General features: G+C 40.4%; 1 protein-coding gene across 1 annotated transcript in view; it reads right to left on the bottom strand.

The window, feature by feature from the left end:
- Positions 1–27,619, bottom strand: part of ift80 (intraflagellar transport 80 homolog (Chlamydomonas)) — a 70,632-nt gene extending 43,013 nt beyond the window's left edge. The window contains exons 1-9 of the mRNA XM_061719472.1: positions 27,417–27,619; positions 27,253–27,318; positions 27,024–27,082; positions 25,879–26,102; positions 23,629–23,739; positions 23,448–23,516; positions 9,671–9,780; positions 3,932–4,021; positions 2,164–2,301 (exon numbers count right to left, since the gene is read on the bottom strand). Of these exons, the coding sequence (XP_061575456.1) occupies positions 2,164–2,301; positions 3,932–4,021; positions 9,671–9,780; positions 23,448–23,516; positions 23,629–23,739; positions 25,879–26,102; positions 27,024–27,058 (777 nt within the window). The 5' untranslated portion in view covers positions 27,059–27,082; positions 27,253–27,318; positions 27,417–27,619. The remainder of the gene's footprint in view (positions 1–2,163; positions 2,302–3,931; positions 4,022–9,670; positions 9,781–23,447; positions 23,517–23,628; positions 23,740–25,878; positions 26,103–27,023; positions 27,083–27,252; positions 27,319–27,416) is intronic.
- Positions 27,620–27,949: the final 330 nt, after the last annotated feature.

Here is a 27,949-nt window from a genome sequence, read left to right as displayed (position 1 = left end):
TATATATATATATATATATATATATATATATATATATATCTCATTTACATCAAACGCTGAGTAAACACAATTTACCACCCCTCCCCCAAAAAACTACTGAAATCCCAGTTCCAGAGGACCTTAAGGATAAGCTCATGATGCAAACCAAAACACACCTTACTATTATTGAAAAGAAATAGACTTACTTAGACCATTTACTGTTGTGCTCCAAGACAAAAAAAGAAGACATTTGATACCAAATAAATCAAAATGGAGCATGAAATGCCTAGTGATTAGAACACAAAAACCCAGCCCTGGTAGTTTGTTTCTATTACAGCAATCTGATGTAGCAATACACTGACATGTCAATGTTAAAGCAAGGGAGTGCTTAACGTCCAACCAAAGAATAAGTAATGTTATTACTGGCATTCAGTGTTAATAAAACAATAATTACCATTCACAATTCTCTAATTTCTCCTCTCATTGCAGTTACCCCTTAGCACCAGCTAAAAAGAATATGTGGCATGGAGCCTAATGTGATTTACACAGATAAATGATGCACAGAAGGCAATATGCCTATAAATAAGCAATGCAGTACAAACCACACTCCACTGGAAAACCTGACTGCACTTCGGATATGGTTTGATTTGGGCAGATGGGCATGACTGATCAGAAAATACAAATTGTATATTTATAGTATAAGTGTCTTTTTTGTATACATGTATTATTTCTCTTGTTGTATTCTTCTCTATGTGGAAAGTCCAATGGCTTAAATTATGTAGAGTTTCACAGGTTTGTGCCAGGGTTCTCAGCATCAGCCATTTGTATCCCCTCAGCCTCTCAGAAGTGTTCAAATGTCTAGGCACGACACAATTATACTGTATGCAACTGCAGACGCGCGCACGCACGCACGCACGCACGCACGCACGCACGCACGCACGCACGCACGCACGCACGCACGCACGCACGCACGCACGCACGCACGCACGCAATGATGGGAAAAGCACAAAATCTGTGTCTTTGTCATAGAGGTACTGACACTTAAAGAATCGCCTTCAATGTAAAGTCAACTCCTATATTTTGCCCAAGGAAGGCAGAACTATAACTGCAATCTTTGATCAAAAGAAAACATCCATCATCTTGCCACACAATGGCAAAAGATGAAATGTTTTAACAGTTATGGGTCATGTGTGAAAGAGGTATCAGACTGAAGGCACATTGTTAATGCAGGAACATGAGTGTAAACTTGAGCTTGCAGTGAAGTTGACCTCCTGGCAATAACGTTCCAGGCAGTAGCTAAATATCTGTTTTGGAGCCAGTGAGGCTTACATCTTTCACATTCTGTACCAAGTATTATACACAAATTAATCCATTTCCTTCTTTAGATCTTAGATGTGACAGATACTCAAAGAGCTAATACACTCATTTCCAAGTTAATCACTTAATTTTGAGGAATACTTTAAAACATTCACCTCCTTTAATACAACTCCATTCAAGCTTCTGTTTCTTTACACCCTACCACCAGAAGAGCCCAGTCTGCTCTGAAAAGTCAGCTGAGAGTTAAAAAAAAAAAATGGTGCTGTACAAGGGAGCAGGTCATTCTTTGTGTAAAGTGTGTTGAACAAGCTGCTAAGCAGGAATTGTGCAGACATGATTCAAAGTGATACAAATGAGTAAGAAAAGAAAAGGCTGAACAGCCAGCAAGCCATTCAATACAGTGAGAGTGGTGTGTCTTCTGTGGGAGAGAATAACTCCCACTGGTGTGGACTTTGGGCTTCATAACTTTGCAGACCTTAAACACGCACAAAAAAGCTTTCATAACCCAGAAAGCATGACAAGTCCCCTTCCTCCCCACTCTAAAGGCAAGTGTTTGCTCAAAGAGAATTTAGTGTGTTTCTCTGTGTGAAGTAGTCCGAGATTGCATTTTGTCACAATTTAGCACTCTATGAATAAAAAAATTAATTGAACCGAATTCAAACCCTTTAAAAATAAACATCTCAATTGGACCATGGGTCCGTTAACTTGATGCCAAAGCATCCAGCTGAGGCAATATGCTCAGTTTCTGCTCCTAATAGTTACAACATCTACTTCACCTTTATAGATATGTCAGGGTTTATTCATTTCACTTTATATTGGGAGAGTTCATGGTACAGGATTGATGGAGAGTATAAAAGCTTCACTTACTCCAGTCTTGTCGCAGAGCCGCAGGGTGTTGAAGGAGCCCATGGCAAACACTTCCCCATCTGGAGCCCAGGACAAAGAGGTGATAGGATAGTCGTGAGGAGATGAAGAGTGAAGCAGACGTCCAAAGCTGTCCCAGACCTTTTGAGGAAGGGCATAGTTACGATACAACCTCTAAAACATCTATAAATTGACCATTTACACAAATGTTTAGAAGATGTGAATTTACATAAAAATATGCAGATACAAATGCAAATGCAATAGAAATGTTTAAGGTGATCATATTCTGTATTAAACTCTACAAAGAATATGCTGATAACTAGAGATTTTGCCATTTTTGGAATTTATGTTTATTTTGAATTTGATGCAAGAGTTATGTTTTACAAAGCTGTAAAGGAAAGATGTTTTCCAATTATTGCTTGATATACGCTTTTAGTTCTTCAACAGTTTTGGGCCTCCTTTGTTATATTTTAGTTGTACTAACAACGGTATAGCTCTAGAAAAACATTTTTGTATGGCCCCTTTCAGCACACACACACACACACAGGCACATACTAACAAACCTTATGATAAGGACTGAGGGGATTAAACCTCTGCTTTGAGCTAATCCAATCCAACAAGATATTTTTTTGTTTGTTTTTCTGGAAGAGTTTGGCTCTAGGGGACATTCATTGTTACACAGAAATATTAAACTCTTTTCAGACACAACATACTGTATGTTGCATTAACAGCTTCAGAGTGAAAGAGAGCCACGGTATGGGAGACTGGAGAGTAAATCAACTGAAATGTATCACCTTGGCTGTAATTCCATAATTATATCAACAAGCCAAGCATACTATGGTTGTGTAAAACTTAACCGTGGTAGGTGGAGTTCAAAAGATCACTTTTCTATATTTGATAGGTGTCTTATTTTAGAGGATTTCATTTAATTACAGTGCCATTGCAGGTGTGATCAACTTGAGGGAAAAAAGTGAATCTTAATCCCTTTCAGACACCATCTTTAAAAATCACCATTGTTTGTCAGATGGTAAATGGCAGGACCACTCATAACTCTGCAAGTCCTTCTTAACATATCAAGCTAACAAGCTGGCGGTTTTTAACAAAATGCCAATGAAATGGAGCAGCTGATTCATGGCCAGATCAACAGAAGCTTTAGCTGAACCTCAAACACTTTAAAATTATTTTCTCTAATTTATTCATTTTTGATGCAGGGAAAAAAAATGAATCACTGCTGCTGCATAGGTAAAACCATTAAGTACAATGCAAGCTGTCAGACTTCACCAAATCACCAGATCATATGTCAAATAGTCTAATGGTGTTCGTCTCTCCATCAATCTGACTACTGCAGTTCAGAGTTGTGCCATGTTGAAAGTGATATGTGCATGTTACTAGGTCCAACGTGGCCAGGTTTCAATCGTTAAATATTACAGGAAAGGACTGGGCCAGGAATTAAGACATGAAAATTACACATTCAGTTGCCACCAGATTAATGGAAAGCAGCGGACGTCTGAAAATGGATTTAGGTTAAACTGTGCATATGATAGGCCCTCAAATCTAAATAAATAAAATCCATAAATATGCATTTCTTTTTTTTCATTATCCATGTTCTTAATTCAGTTCAGTATAATTTATTTAACTTGTATTTTGCCAGTTCACAACAGCTCATCTAAGTCATCTCAAAGAACTTTACACAAAACAAAAGAAATCTTGATTTATGTGCCAAAACTGACTTTTTTTTTTTACATTTTAATTAGCATCAAGAACTGCTAACCTTATATTTGCAGTCTTCTCCACCCGACAGGATGAGATGATTTACTGAATTCCAGTCCACCTTAAGAGCAAGTCCATCATGACCCTTCCACTGGAGAGAGATAGAGGGAGAGGCACTGCAACATTAATGATACTATTCACATGTAACTCTTCACTGAGAGTGATATTTATTTTTGTTATTTAACCACAGTTAAAAAGTCTGACTTTATGTTAATCACGTAAAGAATAAAAATTCAAATGTTAAATATTACAGTACAACAAAGGAGGTGGAAATCCACTCTCATTTCTACTGTGTAAAAATGATAATGATACCTTTTCTTTACTTCTCCATACATATTTCTTTTTGGATATTTATATGCCAGCCTTTTATTGTCCCTTTTTTTAATGTGTTACTTGTTTTCTCCATGTGCTAAAGGGAAAGAGTAGTAAATCTGTGCATGTGTCTGTATAAAGAAACTCAAACAACACAGAGTATTCTTTCAGGCATCGCCCACTGCTGTTGACTTCCATCACTCCGTTGGCTTTCAATTGAGTCTGAGGGTGAGGTGATAAAGTTGGACATTTGAGCGTGCGGTGTGTTTGCTTTTAATCAGTATATGTTTGTCTGGTAATGTCTAGCAGAGAGCAAAAACACATATTAAACCTTCTCCTGTGTATTCAAGGTCCCAGATGCTGCCCGGCATCAAGAAGAAGAATAAACAAATGTATACATTAACAAGAAAAATACACACTGTAATGACTGTTAAAGATGCATAAATCTTCTCGCCAGATTGGGAAAATAAAATTGACATTTTTTTCATTTGCTGGATAGTCCCAAATCTTCAGAAAAGTCTACATATTTTCAAGAAACATGAGATCTGATATTTATTGGCATTTCATCTATAGCCTTGTTCGTCCGTCCAACAATGAGTTAGATTGGCTTTGATTGGCTTTGAGATTGGTTAACGTCTTGTTGGACAACCCATTTTCCATTGTCTCGTTGACGTGTTGAGATTATGCATTAAAGAGATGTGAGGTAATCTTCATACTCCCCTTTGATTAATAACTGGCACTGTGTTCTTGGCGATGATGCCCTTTCTTTACTTCTCCATACATATCTCTGTTTGGATATTTATATTACATGTCTTTGACCTAAACCTTTCCTCTAGAGGAAAGTTTGTCCATGTATTAATAAATCTGCAACATGAAGTTAAGATTGAAGGTGTCGATTTTGGAGCAAGAAGGTTTTTTCTTCGAGTGCAGACCACTGATTTACTTGACTTTAGTCTGACATTAGTGTTCCTGAGGCCTACAGTTCATGGCAGGTCTGTGTCGTACTAGTTCAACAACAGCTCCTGGCCATTTGAAAAGAAAATCCTCAGTTGACAGTGACAGTTTTGATCTTCTTCACAAACTTAAAAAAAAATTGATTCACCTTCAAATAACCCATAATTACACACAATTGTACAAATTGATAGGCTTGGAATCTGCAGCTGTTTAGAAATGGTTCCAAAAGACATTCTTTACTTGTATAAATCTTCTTTTCAGATCTGCACTGATGCCCTTAGACGTTTTCATTTGGTGAGTCCAATCAGTGCTGTTAAACTGTTTTCATGTTGGCACAGAGATGCTACCAACATCTGCAGTTAATTGTGATCACTGACAAAAAGTTAAGAAGCCTTGGGCTTTGCAAATTAAAAGACAGTTTAAATCTTTCAGCATCACTAAATTATCTGGAGAGATGCAATGAACAGGCAAAATGTATGTTAAAGGAGCTGTATGTAAGAGCAATAATAAAACGAATCATAAAATTACCCCGATATGTCAACAGACATTTAAAAATCATGTTCATTTCAAATACTTATGTCACTGACAACAGCACTCAAGCCAGGATATTCCAGTTTAAAAAGAGGAGTTGCAGCCCTCAACTGATGTTTATGTTGTCATTTTTTGTTTTGGCCTGAAGCTCCACCCTCCACCTATCTCCCAATCATGAAGTCAGTATTGTTTCTGAAGCTCCACCCTCCACCTATCTCCCAATCACCAAGTCAGTATTGTTTCTGAAGCTCCACCCTCCACCTATCTCCCAATCACCAAGTCAGTATTGTTTCTGAAGCTCCACCCTCCACCTATCTCCCAATCACCAAGTCAGTATTGTTTCGGCATCCGGGTTGCCAGCTCGGCTCTAATTATCGCAGCCATGGCAGCCTTCGTTCCTGCTGCATTCTGCAGCCTACCTGGCAACCTCTGGTCGGGGGGAGGAGGGGGAGGGTACACGCCGCTCAACAATATTTTGAAAGTGACTGCAGTACCAGTTTTGGACATTTTTTACAGACGGCTCCTTTAACTTAGTTGATGTATTGTATTACTGTTAAAATGCGCAATTTACACTTTTCTCATTGCAATAAACTAAACAAGAAAACTATACTTGTTTTATTATATCAATGAAGCTAAGAAGAGAAGTTTTGATTTCCTGGGAAAAAAAAGACAACTAAAATTCAGATAACTTGTCACAGTCATATCATACCTCACTTGGTCTTGAGATAAGAATATGTTAAGTATTTGACTTAATTAAGATGCTATCTAATAACGGTTTATCATTACTTAGTGTTTTATATTACAACTAAGAAATCTAACTTTTCCATTAGCATTTATTTAAATGTTTTTCCCAGTCATGTTTCCTGGTTATTGAATGCATCATTATAGCAGCACCAAAGACACAACTCTTGTTCGCATTATCGTTCTTTGGGGCACTACCCACAGTTAGTGACCATCGGTGTGGATGTCGACATACACTCACTGGCCACTTTATTAGGTACACCTGTCCAACTGCTCAACGCAAATTTCTAATCAGCCAATCACATGGCAGCAACTCAATGCATTTAGGCATGTAGACATGGACAAGACGATCTGCTGCAGTTCAAACTGAACATCAGAATGGGGAATTAAGGTAATTTAAGTGACTTTGAATGTGGCACGATTGTTGGTGCCAGGGTTGACAGAGAATGGTCTGAAAAAAAGAAAATATCCAGTGAGTGGCAGTTCTGTGGGCGCAAATGCCTCGTTGATACTAGAGGTCAGAGGAGAATGGCCAGACTGGTTTGAGCTGATAGAAAGGCAACAGTAACTCAGATAACCACTCGTTACAACCGAGGTATGCAGAAGAGCATCTCTGAAAGCACAACACGTCGAACCTTGAGACGGATGAGCGACAGCAGCAGAAGACCACACCGGGTGCCACTCCTGTCAGCTAAGAATAGGAAACTGTTACGATTCATACAGGCTCACCAAAATTGGACCACAGAAGATGGAAAAACGTTGCCTGGTCTGATGAGTCTTGATTTCTGCTGCGATATTCGAATGGTAGGGTCAGAATTTGGCATCAACATCATGAAAGCATGGATCCATCCTGCTTTTTAATCAACGGTTCAGGGCTGTGGTGGTGGTGTCATGGTGTGGGGGATATTTTCCTGGCCCACTTGGGCCCATTAGTACCAATTGAGCATTGTATCAAATGGCCTCCCCACTCACCAGATCTCAATCAATAGAGCACCTTTAGGTGGAACGGGACATTCGCATCATGGATGTGCAGCTGACAAATCTGCAGTATCTGTGTGATGCTATCATGTCAATACGGACAAAATTCTCTGAGGAATGTTTCCAGTAACTTGTTGAATCTATGCCACGGAGGATTAAGGCAGTTCAGAAGGTAAAGGGGGTCCAACCCGGTACTAGCAAGGTGTACCTAATAAAGTGAGTGTAGACCTACTGGTAAATCGAGAGCAGCGCCTTTCGAATCAGCTCCTTTTTCACCACTAAAGACAGGTTCAGCATTTGCATCATTGTGAACACTGCATCGCCTTGACTTTCAATCTTCCACTCCATTCTTCATTCATGAACACCCCAAAATATTTTAACTCCTCCACAATCAGGATCTGATCCCAACCCGAAGAGGGGCACTCTATCCTTTTCAGGCCGGATTTGGAAGTGCCAATTGTAATCCCAGTCGCCTCACATTCGGCTGTGAAGCGCTCCAGTAAGAGCTGCAGCTCATAGTCTGAGCCGACAGAACCACATCATTTGCAAAAAGCCGACTCAGTTCTGAGGTCACCAAACCGAACCTCCTTCACATCTCTGCTGCGCTCAGAAATTCTGTCCATAAAAGTAATGAACCGAAATGGTGACAACAAATCCGACTTACTGTTGGCAATAAGGACTAAGCTCTGAAACCAGATGTACAGGGACCGGACAGCCCGTATAAGAGATTCCTGCACTCCATGTTCATAAAGTCCCCCCACAAGAGTCCCAGAGGGACAAGGTTGAACGCCTGCGCCAGGTAGACTAGCCTATGTAGACTATTTGGGCAAACTCCCATGCCCACTTACGATGGTGTAGTCTAGTCCACCATTCCCCGGGCAGGATGACAGCCATATTGCTCCTCTTGGATCTGAGGTTCAACTTTTCAACGGACCCTCTTCTCCATTTGAAGCATATCCTCTGGTCCCGCCTTCTTAAAGAGGGGGACCACCACCCTAGCCAGTCAGCTCAGAGGCACTGTCTCTGGTGTCTGTGTGATGTTGTAGAAGTGTGCCAACCAAGACAGCCACACAAAGTCCAGATCCCTAAGGAACTCTGGGCAGATCTCATCAATCCCTGGTGCATTGCCACCTAGTAGCTTCTTAATCACCCAGCTGACCTCAGCCCTAGTGATTGGAGAGCCACCCCGATCCTCTAATTCCTGGTAGGAAGGTGTGTCAGTGGGATTGAGGAGTTCTTGAAAGTATTCCCTCAACCGACTTATTACTTCACAAGTTGAGTTCAGCAGCTCAACTCCTGGAGTACCCCCCTACAGGTACTCCATGAAGTGTACTGCCTCTCTCTCCTGAGCCGCCAGATAGTAGACCCGAATGTCCTCGAAACTGTCCAGCAGTCGTTCTCCATTGCCTCGCCAAACCCCTCCCATGCCCAAAGTTTTGCTTCACCGACCGCTGAAACAGCGTTCCGCTTGGCCTGCCAGTACCTATCAGCTGCCTCTGGAGTCTCACAGGCCAAAAAGGCCCAAAATGACTCCTCCTTCAGCTTGACAGCATCCTTCACTGCTGGTGTCCAGCATCCTTCACTGCTGGTGTCCAGCATGTGGATTACTGCCATGACAGGCACTGAGCACCATACGGGAACAGGTCCGGTCAGCTGCCTTGCAGAAAGGCAAAAAATACTAAGTGGATGCATTAGAAACTGGTTTGGGATGTGCACAATTAAAATCAAGGCAGGTATAGTTATGGTAATTCAAACAGGCCAGACCATCATTAGTCTGGCCTGTTTTAAATCTAATCTTGAAAACTGAACAAGGTTGACTGAGATTTAAGTCTTTCCTCTGAATATATTATACATTGCTTTCTCCTCATGAAGAGGGAAATAAAGTCACTACTGTCTCTCCCTCTTTATTTATACGCAACACTAGCACCCACAAGAAGTACACATCCATAGTTCACCCATTCCATATGTCTGACATTGGATACTATTAAAAGGTGGATAAGTGCTATGTTAAGCTTAAGTGCAAGTGTGACTCAGACATAGTTAATAGGTACATTGAGATCAAAATGCCTGAAAAGTATCATCATATATCTTTAATAGATCTGTTTTTTGTGTGCACATGAGAACATGCTGTGTGTGTTATGAAACTCAGCAAACTGTTTCCTTCACCAGTTTTGCTTTTTATTTAAAAAAAAAAAGAAAAGGAAAAGAAAAAGATGCTGTGTACCTGGATGACTTTTGCGCTTGGCTGCAGAGGCTTGATGATTAGGTGCCTCCCTGATGTGTAGAGTATTCTGTCTGAGTCTGGACCCCAGACTACAGAATATATAGGAGACCCTGTAAGATAAGCAGAAATAGAAGTAAACTGAATATCATGCTGATCTCAAGTGTAGAGCCATGGATGGGGCTTCAGAATAAGTACACTTTTGGGTCTTTCTGATGTAGTTTTGAAAAGATGCTCTTCCCTGTCAATGACAATGTAGAATTTTGAGCAGCAACTACACCAAAACTAAATCTTCCCCTTAGACGATCTCACATTGCCTCAGACACCCCAGATGCAACCTATGTAACAGCACTAAGCTTACATGAAAGCCAGATGGGAAAATTTGTATAACTTCCACAGTATAAGCACATGTGTCTTTGTGGGGACAAAAAGCTGGACCCCACACAATTAACCACTTAAACAAGGATTAGGAATTCAGATAGGACCGTTAAGGTTAGGATTAGGATAAAGGAATAAATTACACAAATGTTGTCCCTATTAAGATAGTAATACAAGGATGTGTGTGTTTGAATTGGTTTGTGGTTATACACAAGCGAAGGGGAGGGGGCCTGACATTTAACCTCACTCCAGGTGCATGTGGTTTCTCACAAATGCCACTGGTCACATGATCTAAATCTGACAAAGGCAATGAGAAGGGCTGAGACCAGTTTCTCTTTCCTCCTTCTTGCTCAGCTCCAACATCTTCTTGGAAAACTCCTCCTAAAATGGGCCGGAGTAACCAAAAATAATAGCATGCTCCTGCAGTTTGTGTGTTGAGCTGTATGCTCTGAAGAGGAGAAACACCTGCAGGAACCTGGCTGCCCAGTATGGTGCATTTTTTTAAAAAGCAATGCTACTAAATCCAGGTGTTCAACAAATCTATTAGTTATCCAGCAGCTTAGTCAACATGCATTACCCATAGGGGGGAAAATACTACTCCTATCTGAATTAATTTCATACCGCGGTTCGGTTCTCCTGCCAGGTTTTCTACAGCTCCTGTCATTCAACAGGGATGTAAAATCCATTTCTCCAGTCGACAAGTTTAAATCCAACTCATTTCTCAACATCTTTTCTTTTTGTAGTACACTTGAGGGAAAAAAAATTCAATAGGTCAAACAGGACAAAGTATCAATTAATAAATAAGCCATCTGTGAACACTTGAAAGTGGGGCATAAAATAACGAGCAGTTTCTTGTGAGAGTTTTAATAAAACTTTTTAATAAAAAAAAACAAACTTTAGAACTTGAAATTTTATGGCACTTTTTAATGAAGAAAAACCATAAAACTGGACCGAACACTGCTTTTCTTCTTCTTCTAAGTACAATTACATTCTAATAAACCCACCACACACACACACACACACACACACACACACACACACACACACACACACACACACACACACACACACACACACACACACACACACACACACACACACACACACACACACACACACACACACACACACACACACACACACACACACACACACACACACACACACACACACACACACACACACACACACACACACACACACACACACACACACACGGGAAAATTGGTTTCCTGCTTCAATGTCAATTTAAATCATCTGGCAATGTCAAAGCAAAAGAAAATCATGAAGATTGTTTTTATTTGTGCAAATGCAGATATGCAGTTTTGTAATTAAGGAAGAACTCTGGAAAGTTTCATGACCATTTTTCCTAAGCTGTATGAAAAACTGCTTTAAGAAAAACAGAGGGCTACACTAAAACCAAAAATATGGATTCATGGCACTTGGGGGATGCTCATTATGGAGCTTAATTTTGTAGAAGGAAAATGAAAACACAGTTAGGACAAAAGACTACTTTCATTTACCAGTAAACCTATCTAGCATTTTTAAATGTGCCTGAAAAAAGTGTATTAAAATTGCTCTAATTATTGGGGGGTTTTCAGATGAAATAAAGGAGAATCATGGAAATAATTTCAACTCTCTTTACTCTGCAGCAAAAGGTATTACCATCATGGAAAATGACTTCATCACTAAACCTTTTTTTGACTGATAGAATTTTTTTTTTATTATTTCACCTGTGCAGTTACCGTAAATTATTGGCACCCCACCTGCTTTACCTGGCATGGTATCCCATATTATCAATGAGTGCGTTTACATGGGAAGTTTAATTCCTTTTTAATTCAGAATTAAAATTAAATCCGATTTAAAAGGATTAAGAATTACCATGTAAGCACCTAATTCCGAATGAAAATGGCCATTCCGAATTAAACTTAATTCCGAAGTAAGTGGCTGGTTTATTCTGATTTTAAATCCGAATAGAATAATTCAGCGATCATGTATACACTCATTCCGCTTTAAATCAATTCCGGTCTTTCTGTGCTGCTCGTTCCCTTGCCCGTCTGTCGCTTTGACACTTAGACCCCGTCCACACGTAGCTGGGTATTTTTAAAAACGAATATTTCCCCCCTCCGTTTATAAAAAAATTTGCATCCACATTACATCGTTTTTAAAAAAAAACCCTTCCACACGTAACCGAAGATCTGCGTTTTCGACCACATTCATAAGCATTCTAACCTGTAGATAATCTGCGGCTACCGGGGAAGCTCCGCGGGCTCCGCCACTCCGGGGGGCTCGGCGGGGCTCGGCGGGGCTCCACGGAGGTTCAGCCTCCGCGGCTCCGCGGAGCCCTCTGTGTCGGTGTAACGCAGTAAGCGGTGGTCAAGAGCAGAGACCATTTATTTAATAAATAGCTTGGAGAACAGATGCTGGATCATCTGTATTTCTATAGTAAACAAAAGTCGCACGTCAGAGCAGATTTGTTGTTGTTTTGGCGCATAATGTGACGTTCGAAAACGCAAAACTCCGGTTGTGTGTGTCTACACGCATCTACATAAACGGAGTTTTCACAAATCTTCACTTTGCCCGGAGTTTTTTTAAAGCTTCGTTTATTTGCGTTTTCAGGTGGATGACAGGTCAAAACGTAGGAATATATCTCCGGTTTAGAAGATATCCGCAGATATCCGGCTACGTGTGGACGGGGTCTTAGGCCGCGTTCAGACTGCAGGCAAATATCCGATTTTTAGCCCATCCAGATTGAAACTGGATGACTCTTTTGAAGTCTGAACAGTCCCAAACCGCATGATATCCGATTTTTGCAAACCAGATGGAAACCACCTCTGGGAGGTAGTTTCATATCCGATCCATATCGCATTTGCGCAGATGCGTGTCAGTCTGAACAGCTCCAAACACTCAGATCGGATACGACTGTCCCAGACGCTCCAAACCACCCGCCCATTTCCAGTTGTGGAGCTACTCATCCTTTCACAGAGAGCATGTACAATCTCTGATGTCACGTCAAAAACTATTATTTGTAGTTTAAGTGTTGCAAATTCACATTACAAAATGTTTTAATAGCAGAAAAAAAGACCGCATTTCCACGTACGGTGCGGGTCGCCGCGTACCCTACGCCGTAGGCTCTGCGTCGGTGTAACGCGGAACCATAAATCAGCCTTCAGTCGCGCTGAACCTGCAGCCCGTCAGCTCCTCTCCTCTTAGGAGGAGAGGAGAGGAGCGTTCATTGTTATGTCTAAAAATGATGCGCAGTGCCCACCCAATCAGAAAACGGTACAGATATTTTGGGATTTTTTTATATATAAAAAAAAATACATGACTTCACGCAATACACGCGCTGGGTGATGCCTCCGCTCCGACGCCGTTGCTACGGCAACCCGTCAGATCAGTCATGATGTGGCCCAGTCTGAACAGAGCCAGATCCGATATGGACACTTGCTAAAAACAGTGTGGACAGTCAGCCCTGAAAATCGGATATGAGAAGGAATCAGATATATATCAGATTTGCCTGCAGTCTGAACGCGGCCTTATATTCCACGCTGGGCTTGTTTTCCAAACAAAGTTTCATGGAAGCACGCAGTAAACGGTGTTCAAGAGCAGAGACGATTTATTTAATAAATAGCTTGGCGGACCTGGAAATAATTAAAAGAACAGATGGCCGGAAACATAAAAATTGTGAGATTTTCAAAGTTGTAGCGGCTAAGTTTGTTTTTCTTCCGGTAGACGTAATTTCCGGTAGACTTAACTTCCGGTCCGCCCCCCTATCCAATCCCAGCCCCCAGACCATAAGCGGAATTGGATAAAGCCGGTCAAACGTGTTGCCCATGTAAACCTCAATTCGGAATAACTATTTCCATGTAAACTCGAAGGAAAATAGTTTAATTCGGAATTATTTAATTCGGAATAATTAATTCCAAATTAAAAAACATCATGTAACCGTGGCCAATGACTGTGAAAAGACTGCCTCTTCATGGAGCAATCTTTATATACACCGGTATTTCCTTTCCTTTCCTTGGACCTTCACAAAGTTCCAACTTCCTTAACCAATTCAGATTTGCGATTCATCACTGAAATTTCATCCATCCAATCATACAGTCCATAAAGGTTTTTCTTCAGTCCACTATAATGATGCTGTGATGGACGGATCTCTCACTGAGTGCGGTCCTTCCCTTACTGCGGGTGGTGCACACACATACATCCGCACAACTACACACTCACACTGTGCTTTCTCGCCGCTCCCTTTCTGTGTTAAGCACCGGTAATGATCACCATTGTCCTTTTTTTCCCCAGTTTAGTAGCGCAACTGAGGGTGCACACTTAGCTGTCCTATGTTTATTTGTGCATACATGTATACTCGCACGCACACACCGCCAAACTCACCATGCGTTGAAGCACGCCGCGTGGTCACCCTGCTGTGTCCCATTCATGAGTCTGACTAGCAAACAGAGGGCGTTTCCCATCATTGATTAAATAACTTTACGGATGTATCTTCCAAGCGTAGTGGGAGGGGCTACAGGTATAAATGAAGCCGGTTTGGATTGGAAGAGAGAGTGTGGAGTCAGCTGTGAAGAAGGCAGCATCTCAGAGTGGCGAGATATTGATGAACTTCCTGTTTAGATGGGTTTTTTTCCCTTTTGTGTAGTAAGTTGAGTATTTTTTATTTTTTTACTGTTTTTTTTCCATTTTCAATTAATTTCATTTTTCCACTGCAGTATTTTTTTCATCATTCATCAATAATGCACCTTTGCACCTTGGAGGCCGACAAAATAAAACAACATTAACTTGACATTATCCGACTGCCAGTTTTTCTGGAAACAACCCTGTCACAGATGTTCTTTCCTTATTGGTTTTATCTATTTTAGTTTTTATATTTTAGTTTGTAGTAGTTTGATTTCTCTGTCTTTTTTCTTCACTTGTCTGCATATATATTAATGATTAGTACCATGATTTGGTAAAACGTGGATCTACAACATAGATGTATTTTAATCATGCAGCAGAGGTTTAATGTTTAACATGGTGTTATTCCCAAGGGGCAACAGCTGGTTTTCCGAGTTGCGTCTGATGTAGAAGCATAAAAAGTTACAGTTCCTTGACTGACCACTAGGGACTGGCTCAAAAATTAAGTCAATCTCCACTGACCCCCATGTTAAAATGCCCAACTTTGCAGTAGAAATAAATATAGTTCATGTCTGGTTAAAAAAAAATAAATAAAAAAAAATGTTTGATCTCCATAGCCCAATGTTATGTCTCGGAAACTGATGAGGGGGCTCTTTCTTTTTTCCCAGGTAAAATTACATGAAGCAATACATTTATTAGGGGTGCTGTCTTTTGATTGATGGCTGGCATAGCCAACAGTTAGCTGTTATTGCTTTTGCAAGTGCTTAGCACTGACAACATCCAAACAATAAGTTATGTTGTGCTGTTAACTGTACGAACAGAGCACTGTTATGAGCCGTGGGTTGGCTTGGAATTGTAGCTGGAGGTCCTGCTGGGGCCCTCAGGCAGCTCCATAGCTACTCTGCTAAGCCTCGGCTGAATGAGCCAGGAACCATGGCAGTCCATTTCAGGACCCTTCCAAGCAGAGGTCTAGGGGGACCAGCAGATAATCAACCCATAGCTTGCAATCTTCTATGCTGGCAAGCTTGTCTGACCCACAGGCAACTGCAATGGGTCTAAACCGTTCGCAGCAATCTGAGTGACAGGGGGTCCCAGAAGACATCCGCTAGTCCTTGTTTCAGTACTGGCAGCACTTGGAAGGATAACATGGACGTTGTTTCAATAGCAACAACTGAAATAGGCATGAATGAACCGGTTTGATTAAAAATCAATATAAAGTAATATTATCCAGCATTATAAGTTAGCATACGTTAACCATGCCTAGCTGGTTAACCAAGTCAAGCTACCAGCCACATTGTACTACTACCACTACTGTATTGTCCTGTATTCTTTCCTATTGTGTCCCAAATGTTTTGCCAGTTTTTCTCCCCTTCCCCCTATTTGACCACTCCACGTGGGCTTGCGTGCAGGCTGTAAACATTAAATTTACTATGTACTGTAAATATGGTTAAAATGACAACACCAATATGCTTTGGTCAGACAATTCTGATCAAGTAAACATTTAATTCAACCCTTCACATACATGACTGCAGGACCCGACAGCCCTCTGAAATGGCGTGCATGTGCTGCACCAGATATCTTTTAGCATGTGTCTTTCCTCTCAACAATAGAAAATGCCATATTTGTAAAGCAAATATTGAAGGGGGAGATTTGATGGAAGGAGAGTGGAAGTGGTCACGGCTGTTATTAGTGATATCTCTGACTGATGACTCACCACTGACTGTCACTTTCCTCCATTGTTGCTTATTGGTTTTTGTGGTGCTGACAGTGTTATGATGAGTTCTGAATGTTTGATGAGGATATGCATCCAGATGTACAGCTAGGCAAAAAACTGCATGACTACTGATATATCCATTCTCACTCATGTTGCCAAATTGGAAGCTATCAATTGGAAACCTGCTTTGGCTTTGTGCATACTTTTAGCTTCCACAACCACCAATCAGCTTGAAGAGACACTACAATCATATTCCAATTCTCTTGCTACTGCAGGTTAAACTCAAAATATTGCGGTTCAGGTAATACCATGTTAAGTTATGGCGCTTTTACACTAGTACCTACTCGGCTCTACTCAACTCAGCTCGGCTCGACTCAACCCGGCCAAGTTTCTTTTCCATAACAATTCAGCTGGAGCATTTGTGGGCGGGTTGGAGCAAAGCTGCTGTGACATATTTGATTGTATGATCTAAACGAAGAAGACAACAACACTAAAGATGTAGAACATGGGGGAGATGGTATATGCGCTGCTGGGTCTGTGGCTTGTGTTCAATATCAAGTTAAAGGGGACCTATTATGAAAAACTCGTTTTTTCTTGCTTTAACATATATAAAGTGGTCTCCCTTCAGCCTGCCAACTCAGAGAAGGAGGAAAGCAACCAAATTCTGCAGTGTCTGTACAGCCGCCCGGATGAGCCATCCAGTCTGATGTGGCTTCTACGAGCCGTTCAGATTCTGCTCCCGTCGTTACGTTACGATAGGAGTGATTTACATCGGTTGGCCTCTGATGTGTGAAACCACACCCACAACTAACTCCGCCGGCCGGAGCTTCCGCCATTTTTTCGTAGCGGTGTATCGCGTCATTCAGGCAGCCAATCAGCACAGAGCATCATTATCATAGCCTCCCCGCCGACTCAGAATCCCCCATAGATAATGAGGTTAGAGACTGGGATGCTAAAGACATGGCTCAGAGGCTGATTTTTTTATTTATTTAGCAAAGACAATCAAAAGCTTGTTTTTAAGACATTCAAGGCCTGTTTGAAATAGGTATTAGTTGCCATAATAGGTCCCCTTTAAAAAATGAGAGTGAGAGAAGCTTCAAGCGGCGACGCTTTTTTCTTTTGTTTGTTCGTCTCGGCGCTGCTGAAAAGTCAGTTGGAAGTCGCGAGCAGCTATGAAGTGACAGAGCTCCTGGTAGACCTTGTCGTCTTGTCTAGATCCCTTTTTTAATTCTCTCCTCAGCCACCAGGTTTATGAACATCTGCACCTCAGAGTTGGATCACCAAACAGACTTTTGCGCTGCCCTTGCCTGTCGAATAAAATTAACAAGAAGCTGCGAGTCGCTCTTTTGCTGATGTCCACATCCTGACTCAGACGTCTGACTCCCAACCCCCCGACCAATCGGTGGCGTGTAGTGTGATGACGTCATATGCAGCCCGACTCAGCCGCTTAGAACCTCGGCAGTAGTTATATGCCGCTTTTGCACTAGGACTTACTTGGCCCGACTCGGCTCGGCGCGGCTTTACACGGTTCCACTGTGTGTTTTCGCATTGCCAGGGGAGAAGCGGGCAGGTTTGGGTGAAGCTGCTGTGACGTACTCGATTGCGCAACACCTTTGTTCACGTCAGCGCTGATCAGAAATCAGCTGGAGCCGGAGCGGCTGAGAGTAAAACAGCCCGTCTACATCGCTTTTTTAATTTTTTCTCGACAGCCACCAGGTTTATGAACATCTGCACCTCAGAGTTGGATCACCAAACAGACGTTTTGTGCTTTATAATAAAATCGCCGCGAGCCGCGGGTCGCCTCGCTCTGACTCCCGCTTCCTGATTCAAACGTCTGACGGCCCCGCCCCCCGACCAATCAGAGGCGCGGAGGGTGGTGACCTCAGAAATAGTCCCTTCTCAGCCCGCTAAGAACCTGGCTGAAATGGTTACAGAAAAAAGTACCGACTTGGAGCGGCTCTACACGTCTCAGCCCTAGTGCGAAAGCGCAAAACGGGGCCATAGCGGGTAGAACCGGGGAGAAGTGAGACTAATGCAAAAGCGCCAATAGAAAAAGTATCAGGAAAAAGTCAGGCTGAGTAGGTACTAGTGTAAAAGCGCCATTAGCTAACCGACAGTGCAATATACCCATGAAGTTTTTTTTTTTACAAATTATGTCTTTTGTTTCTGCTTATTTGTATTTGTATTTGTATTATTTTTCCCAACGAATAATAGTTTTACATACAATTTTGTGTCCTCCATTCTCCTATCTTCCTTTTACAACTTTTGCATTGTTTGTGCTTCCCCCCCAAAAATAGAAACAGCTGTCTGGGAATAACCAGCATCTTTTCAAAAACTTCATGTTTTGAAACCTTCTTGAGGGAGTTTTAAAAAGCTTTCCTTTGTTTCAACTGAGGGCTCTATTGTTGCTGTTCTGCTTCCTATCAAGCACCCAGGTGCAACAGCTCGTTAAATTTTGCAAGTGCTCTATTTCAACTCCAGACTAATTTGCATACTTAAGACTTGCGCAAGCATTTCTTCGGAAATCCAACTTTCAAGGTGATTCCTTTTCTCCTTCCTCATAACTGAGCGATTCTAAACACACAAGAATCAGTTGTGAGCACATTTGTCTCATCATTCTTGCTCTTTTATTCAGCGTCTCAATAGGCACAACAATAAGGTCTAAAGCAATCAGCACTTCCTATGTAAATCAAATGATTTAACTCGTCATGTTTTTACTAACCTTGTGCAGCTGGATGGACAGGGACTGACTTTAAATGCTTCAATGGCCTAACTGAAAACCACTATGGTATACAAAAGCTAAACATTGAAATTTCTTTATACACCCATTCACATTTTGTGACTATAACCAATTTCAATGTTTTGTATGCATGTTTTACAATTATGAGACTGTGAAAGATATTTGTGTGGAAGTTTGCTTACATTTATAACTAAAAATATATTATTCAATTATTAAAATCGATCAATCAATCAAAAAAAAAAAATTATGTAGACAACTGATTAAATTTGACACATTGTTTCCTGGACGCGATACTGGAATCTTTCCAAGATATCTACAAATGGACAACTTGTGTGAAAATAACAATCCAATGAAAAGACTATTTAAAAATTAAACAAACAAATTTTAAAAAAAAAACTAAAAAAAACCCACTATGTATCCCAAATATCAAACCAATACTTTGAATTTATAAATTTTGGTCACGAGTTCATAGAACACAAGGGGAACCTGAAGTTTAACATATTGCAAAATCAGAGAATTATCGTTCCTGAGCTCCAGTTGTTTACATTTCGTGGTTAAGAGGATAATTCACCCATGACTAATGTACAAACCGGATTCGGTTGAAGTTGGGAAATTGCGTAAAATGTAAATAAAAACAAAATACAACGATTTGAAAATCCTTCTCAACCTATATTCAATTGAATACACTACAAAGACAACATATTTAATGTTCAAACTAATAAACTTAATTGTTTTTTGCCAAATAATAATTAACTTAGAATTTCATGGCTGCAACACGTCCAGTAGAAGTTGGGAAAGGTGGCAAAAAATACTGAGAAAGCTGAGAAAAGCTCATCAAACACCTATTTGGAACATCCCACATGTGATCAGGCTAATTGGGAACAGGTGGGTACCATGATTGGGTATAAAAGGAGCTTCCCCAAACATGCTCAGTCATTCACAAGCAAGGATGGGGCGAGGGTCACCACTTTGTCCACAACTGCGTGAGAAAATAGTTGAACAGTTTAAGAACAACATTTCTGAAAGCAAAATTGCAAGGAATTTAGGGATTTCAACATCTACGGTCCATAATATCATCAAAAGGTTCAGAGAATCTGGTGAAATCACTGCACGTAAGCGCCACGGCCAGAAACCAAGACCGAATGGCCGTGACCTTCGATCCCTCAGACGGCACTGCCTTAAAAACCGACATGAGTGTGTAAAGGATATCACCAAATGGGCTCAGGAAAACTTCAGAAAACCACTGTCAGTAAATATAGTTCGTCACTACATTAGTAAGTGCGGGTTAAGGGCCAGTCCCAATACACCCCCTAGCCCTACTTTTCAGCCTTACCCCTAAATTTTGCTTATTCCCGTGAGGGTAGTGGTGTCCAAATTCCTCTTTGCATCTAGGGGTAGTGGGCAAATCGAGGGGTATTGTGTATGAATCTACCCCTTCACAGCTAGGGATTTCAGATGCTGACCCGCTGACCGAGGGCTAGAGAAATTTCCCAGAATGCTTTACGTCATCATTTGCAGACTGAATCAAACAAAAAAACATGGCGGACATTTCTTATCTTTTAGTGAATAAAATCAATATTTTGAGTTAGATTCTGCATAGTAATGCGTTTTGATTACATTTCTAGCGAGAAATATATATTTTACTTTCATAATATTCACTCAGTGAATGTACATAATCACTCGCTTGCCCGTTGTTTGCGAAATCTTTTTCAAACCTCGCCAGAATAAAGGCTGATTTATGGTTCCGCGTTACACCAAAGCAGAGCCTACGGCGTAGTCTACGCGGCGACGCGCCCCGTACGGTGCGCATCGCCGCATTCCCTACGCCATAGGCTCTGCGTCGATTTAACGCGGAACCATAAATCAGCTCCCGAGCCGGCTGCTCTTCTCATCCGAAAACATCGGAGCAAATTTCTTAACAGGCGTTATTTGGATAAACTGAGCCCAGGTTGGGGATCTTAACGGTTACTTTTACGCCTGGAAAAATATTAAAACTTAATAAAGTGGCATATTAACAGCGCTTCAAAAGCCAGCATCTGTGATGGTATGGGGTTGCATTGGTTCCCATGGCATGGGTGACTTACATTTCTATGAAGGCAACATAAATGCTGAAAAGTACAAACAGATTTTGGAGCAACATATGCTGCCATCCAAGCGAAGTTTTTTTCATGGACGCCGCTGCTTATTTCAGCAAGACAATGACAAGCCACATTCTGCACGTGTGCAGTGTGGCTTGGAAGTAAAAGAGTCCAGGTTCTCCCCTGGCCTGCTTGCAGTCCAGACCTGTCTCCCATTGAAAATGTGTGGTGCATTAGGAAGCGTAATATACGACAGAGAAGACCCCGGACTGTTGAACAACTGAAGCGGAGAATCAAGCAAGAATGGGAAAGAATTCCACATGAGAAGCTAAGAGAATTAGGCCCAATCCCAATTCCCCTTCACTCGCCCTTCTTTTCTCCACTCGCCCTTCTTTTCTTCCCTACCCCCTAAAAAAGAAGGGGGATATTTTAGGGCACTTGAAATCTAGGGCACTTGGCCCAGGTGCCTGTCCCATTTCTCCTACTCCCCCTCGTTTTCATCCCTACCCTGATCAGGAAGCTGAGAGCCAAAAGCTGTTTTAATTTCAGCTGTAGCGCTGTTAATATGCCACTTTATTAAGTTTTTATATTTTTTCAGGCGTAAAAGTAACCTTTAAGATCCCCAACCTGGGCTCAGTTTATCCAAATAACGCCTGTTAAGAAATTTGACTCGACGTTTTCGGAGATGAGAAGAGCCCCCGGCCCCGGGGAGCAGCAGCAGCAGCTCACAGCCCGAGAATAGACGTGATCGCCTGGGTCAAGCTGCTCCGTCGTCCCGGGACAGAAACCTGCAGCTCTGTTGAGAATTACGCTGGCTGAAATAAATCATTTAGGAAGATGTTGGTTTAATAGATGAAATCTAACAGTTGTAGTTACGCCTGTTAAGAAATTTGCTCCGAAATTTCGAGATTTCTGTCTGCCGGCTCCGGAGTTTAGGTCCGTGTTAAATCGACGCAGAGCCTACGGCGTAGGGTACGGCGTACGGCGCGCGTCGCCGCGTACATCGACGCAGAGCCCTCGGCGTAGGTTACGTAACCTACACCGTAGGTTCTGCGTTGGTGTAACGCGGAACCATAAATCCCTTTATTCTGGCGTGATCTTCGGCAACTTTATCTGAAAGTGTGTAAATTACCCAGATAACAGCTGGATTACTTTGTGGTTTCTGAAAACTATAATATCAGAAACATCCAAAACAAATCTGACGAGTCACAGGATTATTTCTCTCTATTTCTCACAAAAAAATGCTTGCTCCCTTGGTCACAGTCTGAGACGAGTCTGCCTGATTGCCTTCGGTCGGCAAGTCAAATCGACGCAGAGCCTTCGGCGTAGGTTACGTAGTCTACGGCATAGGTTACGTAGCCCTCGGCGTGGTTACGTAGCCTACGGCGTAACCTAACAGCCTTTACTCCGGCGCGATTCTTCGCGAGCAACGGACAAAAAAGGGATTATGTACATTCACTGAGGGAATATTATGAAAGTAAAATATACATTTGTCGCTAGAAATGTAATCAAAACGCATTTTTATGCAGAAACTAACTCGAAATATTGATTTATTCACTAAGAAATGTCCGCCATGTTTTCTTTTTGGATTCAGTCCGCAAATGACGACGAAAAGCATTCTGGGAAATTTTCATAGCCCCTCGCTCACGAAGTCAGCATGTGAAATCCCTCAATCTGTAGGGGGTATTCTCAGCCCCTAGCCCACTCCCCCTAGGTGAAAAGAGGAATTGGGACACCACTACCCTCACGGGAACGCGCAAAAGTTAGAGGTAGTGAAGAAAACGAGGGCGAGGGGGTCAATTGGGATGCAGCCTTAGTCTCCTCTCTTCCAAAACGTTTATTGAGTGTTATTAAAAGGAAAGGTGATGTAACGAAGTGGTAAACATGCCCTTTCCCAACTTCTACTGCATGTGATGCAGCCATGAAATTCTAAGTTATTTATTATTTGAAAAATAAAATAAAGTTTATGGGTTTGAGCATTAAATATGTTGTCTTTGTAGTGTATTCAATTGAATATGGGTTGAAAAGGATTGTCAAATCATTGTATTTTGTTTTTTATTTACATTTTACACAATTTCCCAACTTCAACCGAATCCGGTATGTATATGCTTTGTACTATTCAGTATTGTCCAGTAGAATGAGTTCATATAAAGTTTGATTGAATTATAGTTATGGATTATGTCATTTCAAGTTTTACACAAACTTTTTAATGCATATTATGTTTCAGTGAGTTTTGAACCTTACCTTGGCTGGCTAGTGTTGAGCGTAGCATCCCACTTTTTGACCAGATCTTGATTTGTCCATCTTCCCCAGCTTAATTACAGAAAAAAAATTAAGTGGATTTTGTGTACATATAAACACATACAAAGATGATCATATGTACAATTTTAAAATGGCAAAGAAAATGTGTAGATGTCATATTAACCTGTGATAAGGGCCGTCCCATCATAGTTCCATCTTCCAGCCAAAACAGCTCCTTTATGTGCATCAACACTCTTTTCAATTCGCCCCATCTTTGACATCAGGTGGAACTTTCCTGTAAAGAGTAAATAGCAAAACCATACACTGTTTACAGTCCCAGCCTGAGTTGATGTTAATGTTGGCGCTCTTTAATTAAAAGATAGAAGGTATGCTAATTCATTGGCTTCTAAATGCACTTTAATACTTGCACTGTAGATTGATAAGAAATTAAAATCCATTAAATGTATAAATAAAAGCATAACAAACATGACAACCATTAAACACCATTAATCCACAAAGCCACGTTTCTCCAGTATGGTAAATTAATAAAAGCAGCAAGCAAATAACTAACACTAGAGTCTTACCCTTGGTTGAAATTGAGGCGAGTTTAGATTTGCTCGACACGAAAGGGTGATCAGGCATGGAGACAGTTATTGAAGACACAAGCCTAACATATACTTTGTGGCAGTGTGTATTAAAAATTCTGAATGCTCTATGTAATTTCTGGCGGTCTATAACTGCAAATCAGCATGCTGCTTCTCTCTCCCATTTCTAAATTTGGACATCCCAACAAAAGTGCATGTTACTGGTCCAGCAGGTAGTAAGTATAAGAGACATTCAGAATTCCACTAAATGATTCTTCCAAATGAAAAACAAACTTTCATTTTAAAATATTATACATATTTATATTAAACTCTAGTCTTAACAGTCCAAATTGTGGGAAGTGCTGTTATGTGATGTTTTAATTTTTTGCTTGTAATCTGAGATGATTTTTATTATGATCTCATATGAAAACATCAATCTTTCTTCCCCACTTAATTTCAGCTCACTTTAGATGGCGTGACAAATGTATTATTGCCATTAAAAAGAAAAAGGACCACAGATAAAAGATATCTTTGATTTTCAAGTTGGTTCTCTCCATGTCACTTCTATTTCTGTTACAAAACGCTTAATCTAGAGGAAGACCAAATGATGTGTAAGAGGTACATAATTATTTCTCTTAAGGATCCCAAAAGAGTGAACTATACTTATTAACTGGATGATCAATGTCTAATTTTATATGTGCCAAACAAAAAAATTATATACTTTCTCAGGAAAGGAAGGCTGAGTAATCATATATGGTTAGGAAAAGCCACAAGATCAGTATAAACCCCTTTTGACATATAACCCTGGTTGTTGGACTGCTTTCTTTTCAAATACATATCTCTGAGAAGATGGCAAATATCCAGTCAATAATCTTCTTTGACAAGATAACTTGGTGCACGCAATAGTTAACTATCGTTTTGGTGTATTTCTTAATATATTTTAAGCAATATCTGGAGCAACTAATATTTGTGCAACACGACAAAAGTTGCAAAAGTGAATCGTAAGAGTTTTCACTAGTCTCTGGTATGCCAGAGAAAATTGCTGCTTCAGTTTGTGGGTGTGTTTATGCAACCCTACACTGCCATTAGTGTTGTGACCACACATTGCCTGCCATAGCAGCGCATCCAAGCTTTATGTTTTATATCTAATATAGGATGAAGAAGACATGTCACAGGCCTGGAGCATACATGTCACAAAAACTACACCATCAGGTTATATATTATATATACATTTTTTTAATCCACTTTTAGGAATTTTAATTATGAGGAATTTAGGTAAAACCAGAGCATAAATAGATGTGTTTAAAAAATTTTTTTTTTTATAAAAACTGTGAAAATTATGCTTTCCTCCAAAAGGTTATTTGCTCTAAAGTAAGACTATTTTCATACCCAGTAACCCCATACCTAGCTTAATTGTCATTATCTTGGTCTCCAATGCCACTGTGAGAAAATATGGAGTTATTCTTTTACCAGACTACCAAAACAAGTCTCACGTAGCTCGCTCAGCTGCAGGCTTACTTTAGATTCCTTCAGAATGTGAACTGGAATTTTATAAATACTGTACTACTAAAAGGGAATTAAGCCAAACTGGATTGATTTGTATTGTAGTGAGGTAATGGACTAAACAGGATAATAAAAGGACTGAATCATACTATATTTTAATTGGACATGTTCCAAACATCTATAAACACCCTTAAATGAGAGTGAAAGATTAGACAGTGTAAAATGTATTTAACTAAATGAATTTCCACCTGAAATGAACATCAATCCCTTTCATATAGCCGAAAATAATTTGTAGAAAAAACTCTTTAACCTGCTGGACATTGTTTATCTGAAATACAGAAACTTACCATCAGTGCTGGTGAGAACAAAAATCTCTGCCTGAGCCTGTTTCTTGCCACCAACAGTTTTGGGTAACCAGTGTAGATCAATGGGGTAAATGTCCTCTGGCAATTTAACAACCAGAGTGGTTTCATTAGCAAGCAGGTTCCACTTGAGGATCTGATGATCCTCACTGCATGAATACAGCTCATCTGCTGTGGTCCAACCCACACAACTTACAAGTTCCTTATGTGATAAGCTGTTAAGGGAAGTAATCAAGGTGAACTGTCATTATTTCAGCTCACAGAATGAACAGCATCTGCTATGCACTTCACAAGTCTATTTATTGCAAATTAGATCTTATAGTGATAGCTAAATTTATTATGCAGCAATACAATTTTGTGGAATTAGATTTTACCTATGCTTTTTTTTAACATATCTATATCTATGTATATACACATATATACATAAAGTTCAAAATATTGATAAATGAACAGTATATAGTATATATTAAATATTACACAAGCAGTTTCCAATTGTTTAATCATGTGGTTGGGTCATATTTGAAATAGCTTTTGAGTTAAAATTTCCAGCAAAGAGGTTTTTTTTCACTTAAATTTTTCAAATTATTACATGGGGCCATTTGAAGAAATGAAATGATCAAATAGCTCAAAAACTCCTTATTTTTCTGCACTGGTTACAGTAGAAACACCCTTAAACAAAGATTTTGTGTAACAGAACAATATTTTATTTTCGCCTCCCTGTTTAACCATACACCAAATAATATTTATAATATAATGATGCCATGATTAATTTCAGTCAAAGGCATTGAATCAATAAACTATAACACATATTCTTCTAAATTAGGATGCAGAACTTTTACTTATAACTAACTGTGATAACGGTGTCAGATTTTTGTTTTTAACTATTGATAAAGGACCTTCAGAGGAAACATTCATGAATATTCCTGTTATCTTCAGGAAAGGACAACCAGGGGTTACATCAGACATGCAACATGAAACAGTAATCTTGTTTAATGTATCACCGCTTTTAGTAGGCTGGCAACAATTGATCTGACTGAAAATATTTTACGTAATGTAATATAATGCAAAGCTGAGTTGGACAAAAAAGTACATAAAGCCAGAAGGAAAATATAATTATTGAAAGGATATGTTTGGGTTCCTTTTGCAACGACGTTTTCAGCCTCATTGTGGATGTCTGAACTGTTGTATCCTGAACGGAAAAAAAGTCAGTTAGACAGAGAAGCGCTTCTCCATTAATCTGAGTAATTAGAATACGTCGAGACGACACATAGGAAAATAAGAGCCCAAACACATAAACAGAGCAAAGCAGTGCGGTGGCGCAGCTTCCACGGGAAGAGAAACAAGCGGTTGCTACGGTACCTGTCGCGGTTGCTAACGTGAATCCTCAGATGTCCCCGCGTCTCCTGATTAACACTGACATCGTCACTGTGGGAGAGCCAGCGATGCATGCATGTCATTTAATATTGAATCAATCTTAAATACGATACAAAAGTCGATTTCCGTTGTCGACGAGCTACTTTTACCTGCCGTGTAAACGCTAACTTTGGTATCCATTAATCTGGGTCAGAAAGTGCTTGAAAAAATGGGAAATATCGCGAGAGTTGCAAATCTCGATTGCTTAACGTTTCAAAAGTATAATTAATGCAAGACGAATCAGCAAAAAAACGAGAAAAGTGGGCACCCCGGTTAAGCTGAAATAAAATTACACAATAGCCGATCTAAAGAAAGTGATCAGCATACTGGAAAAAATAAACTACTTCATGGGCGGGGACTCCCTTCAACTGTAACCAAGCAACCGTTTGAATTTAGTAGAAACGAGTTCTTACAATAAATGTATATAAACGTTGTGAAGTGAAGGTGAAAGTGTTGTATTTATCAGCAGTATTTATTTCACATCGTTTTCTTTTCACTGCATGAATGTGGTGGGTACAGAGTGAGGCGGAGTTGGCTTCGTCCCCTTTTTTGAATTTCGTGTTTTTTTCCCTTGCCCTTTGAACGTCCCATGATGCTTTGCGGCAGTTTGTAACGAATTCGGTTCGACGGCGCAGTTTAGGCG

This window comes from Cololabis saira, chromosome 4 (genome assembly GCF_033807715.1).
Source record: "Cololabis saira isolate AMF1-May2022 chromosome 4, fColSai1.1, whole genome shotgun sequence".
Taxonomy (NCBI): Eukaryota; Metazoa; Chordata; class Actinopteri; order Beloniformes; family Belonidae; genus Cololabis; species Cololabis saira.
This window is presented reverse-complemented; position numbering and strand designations above follow the sequence as displayed.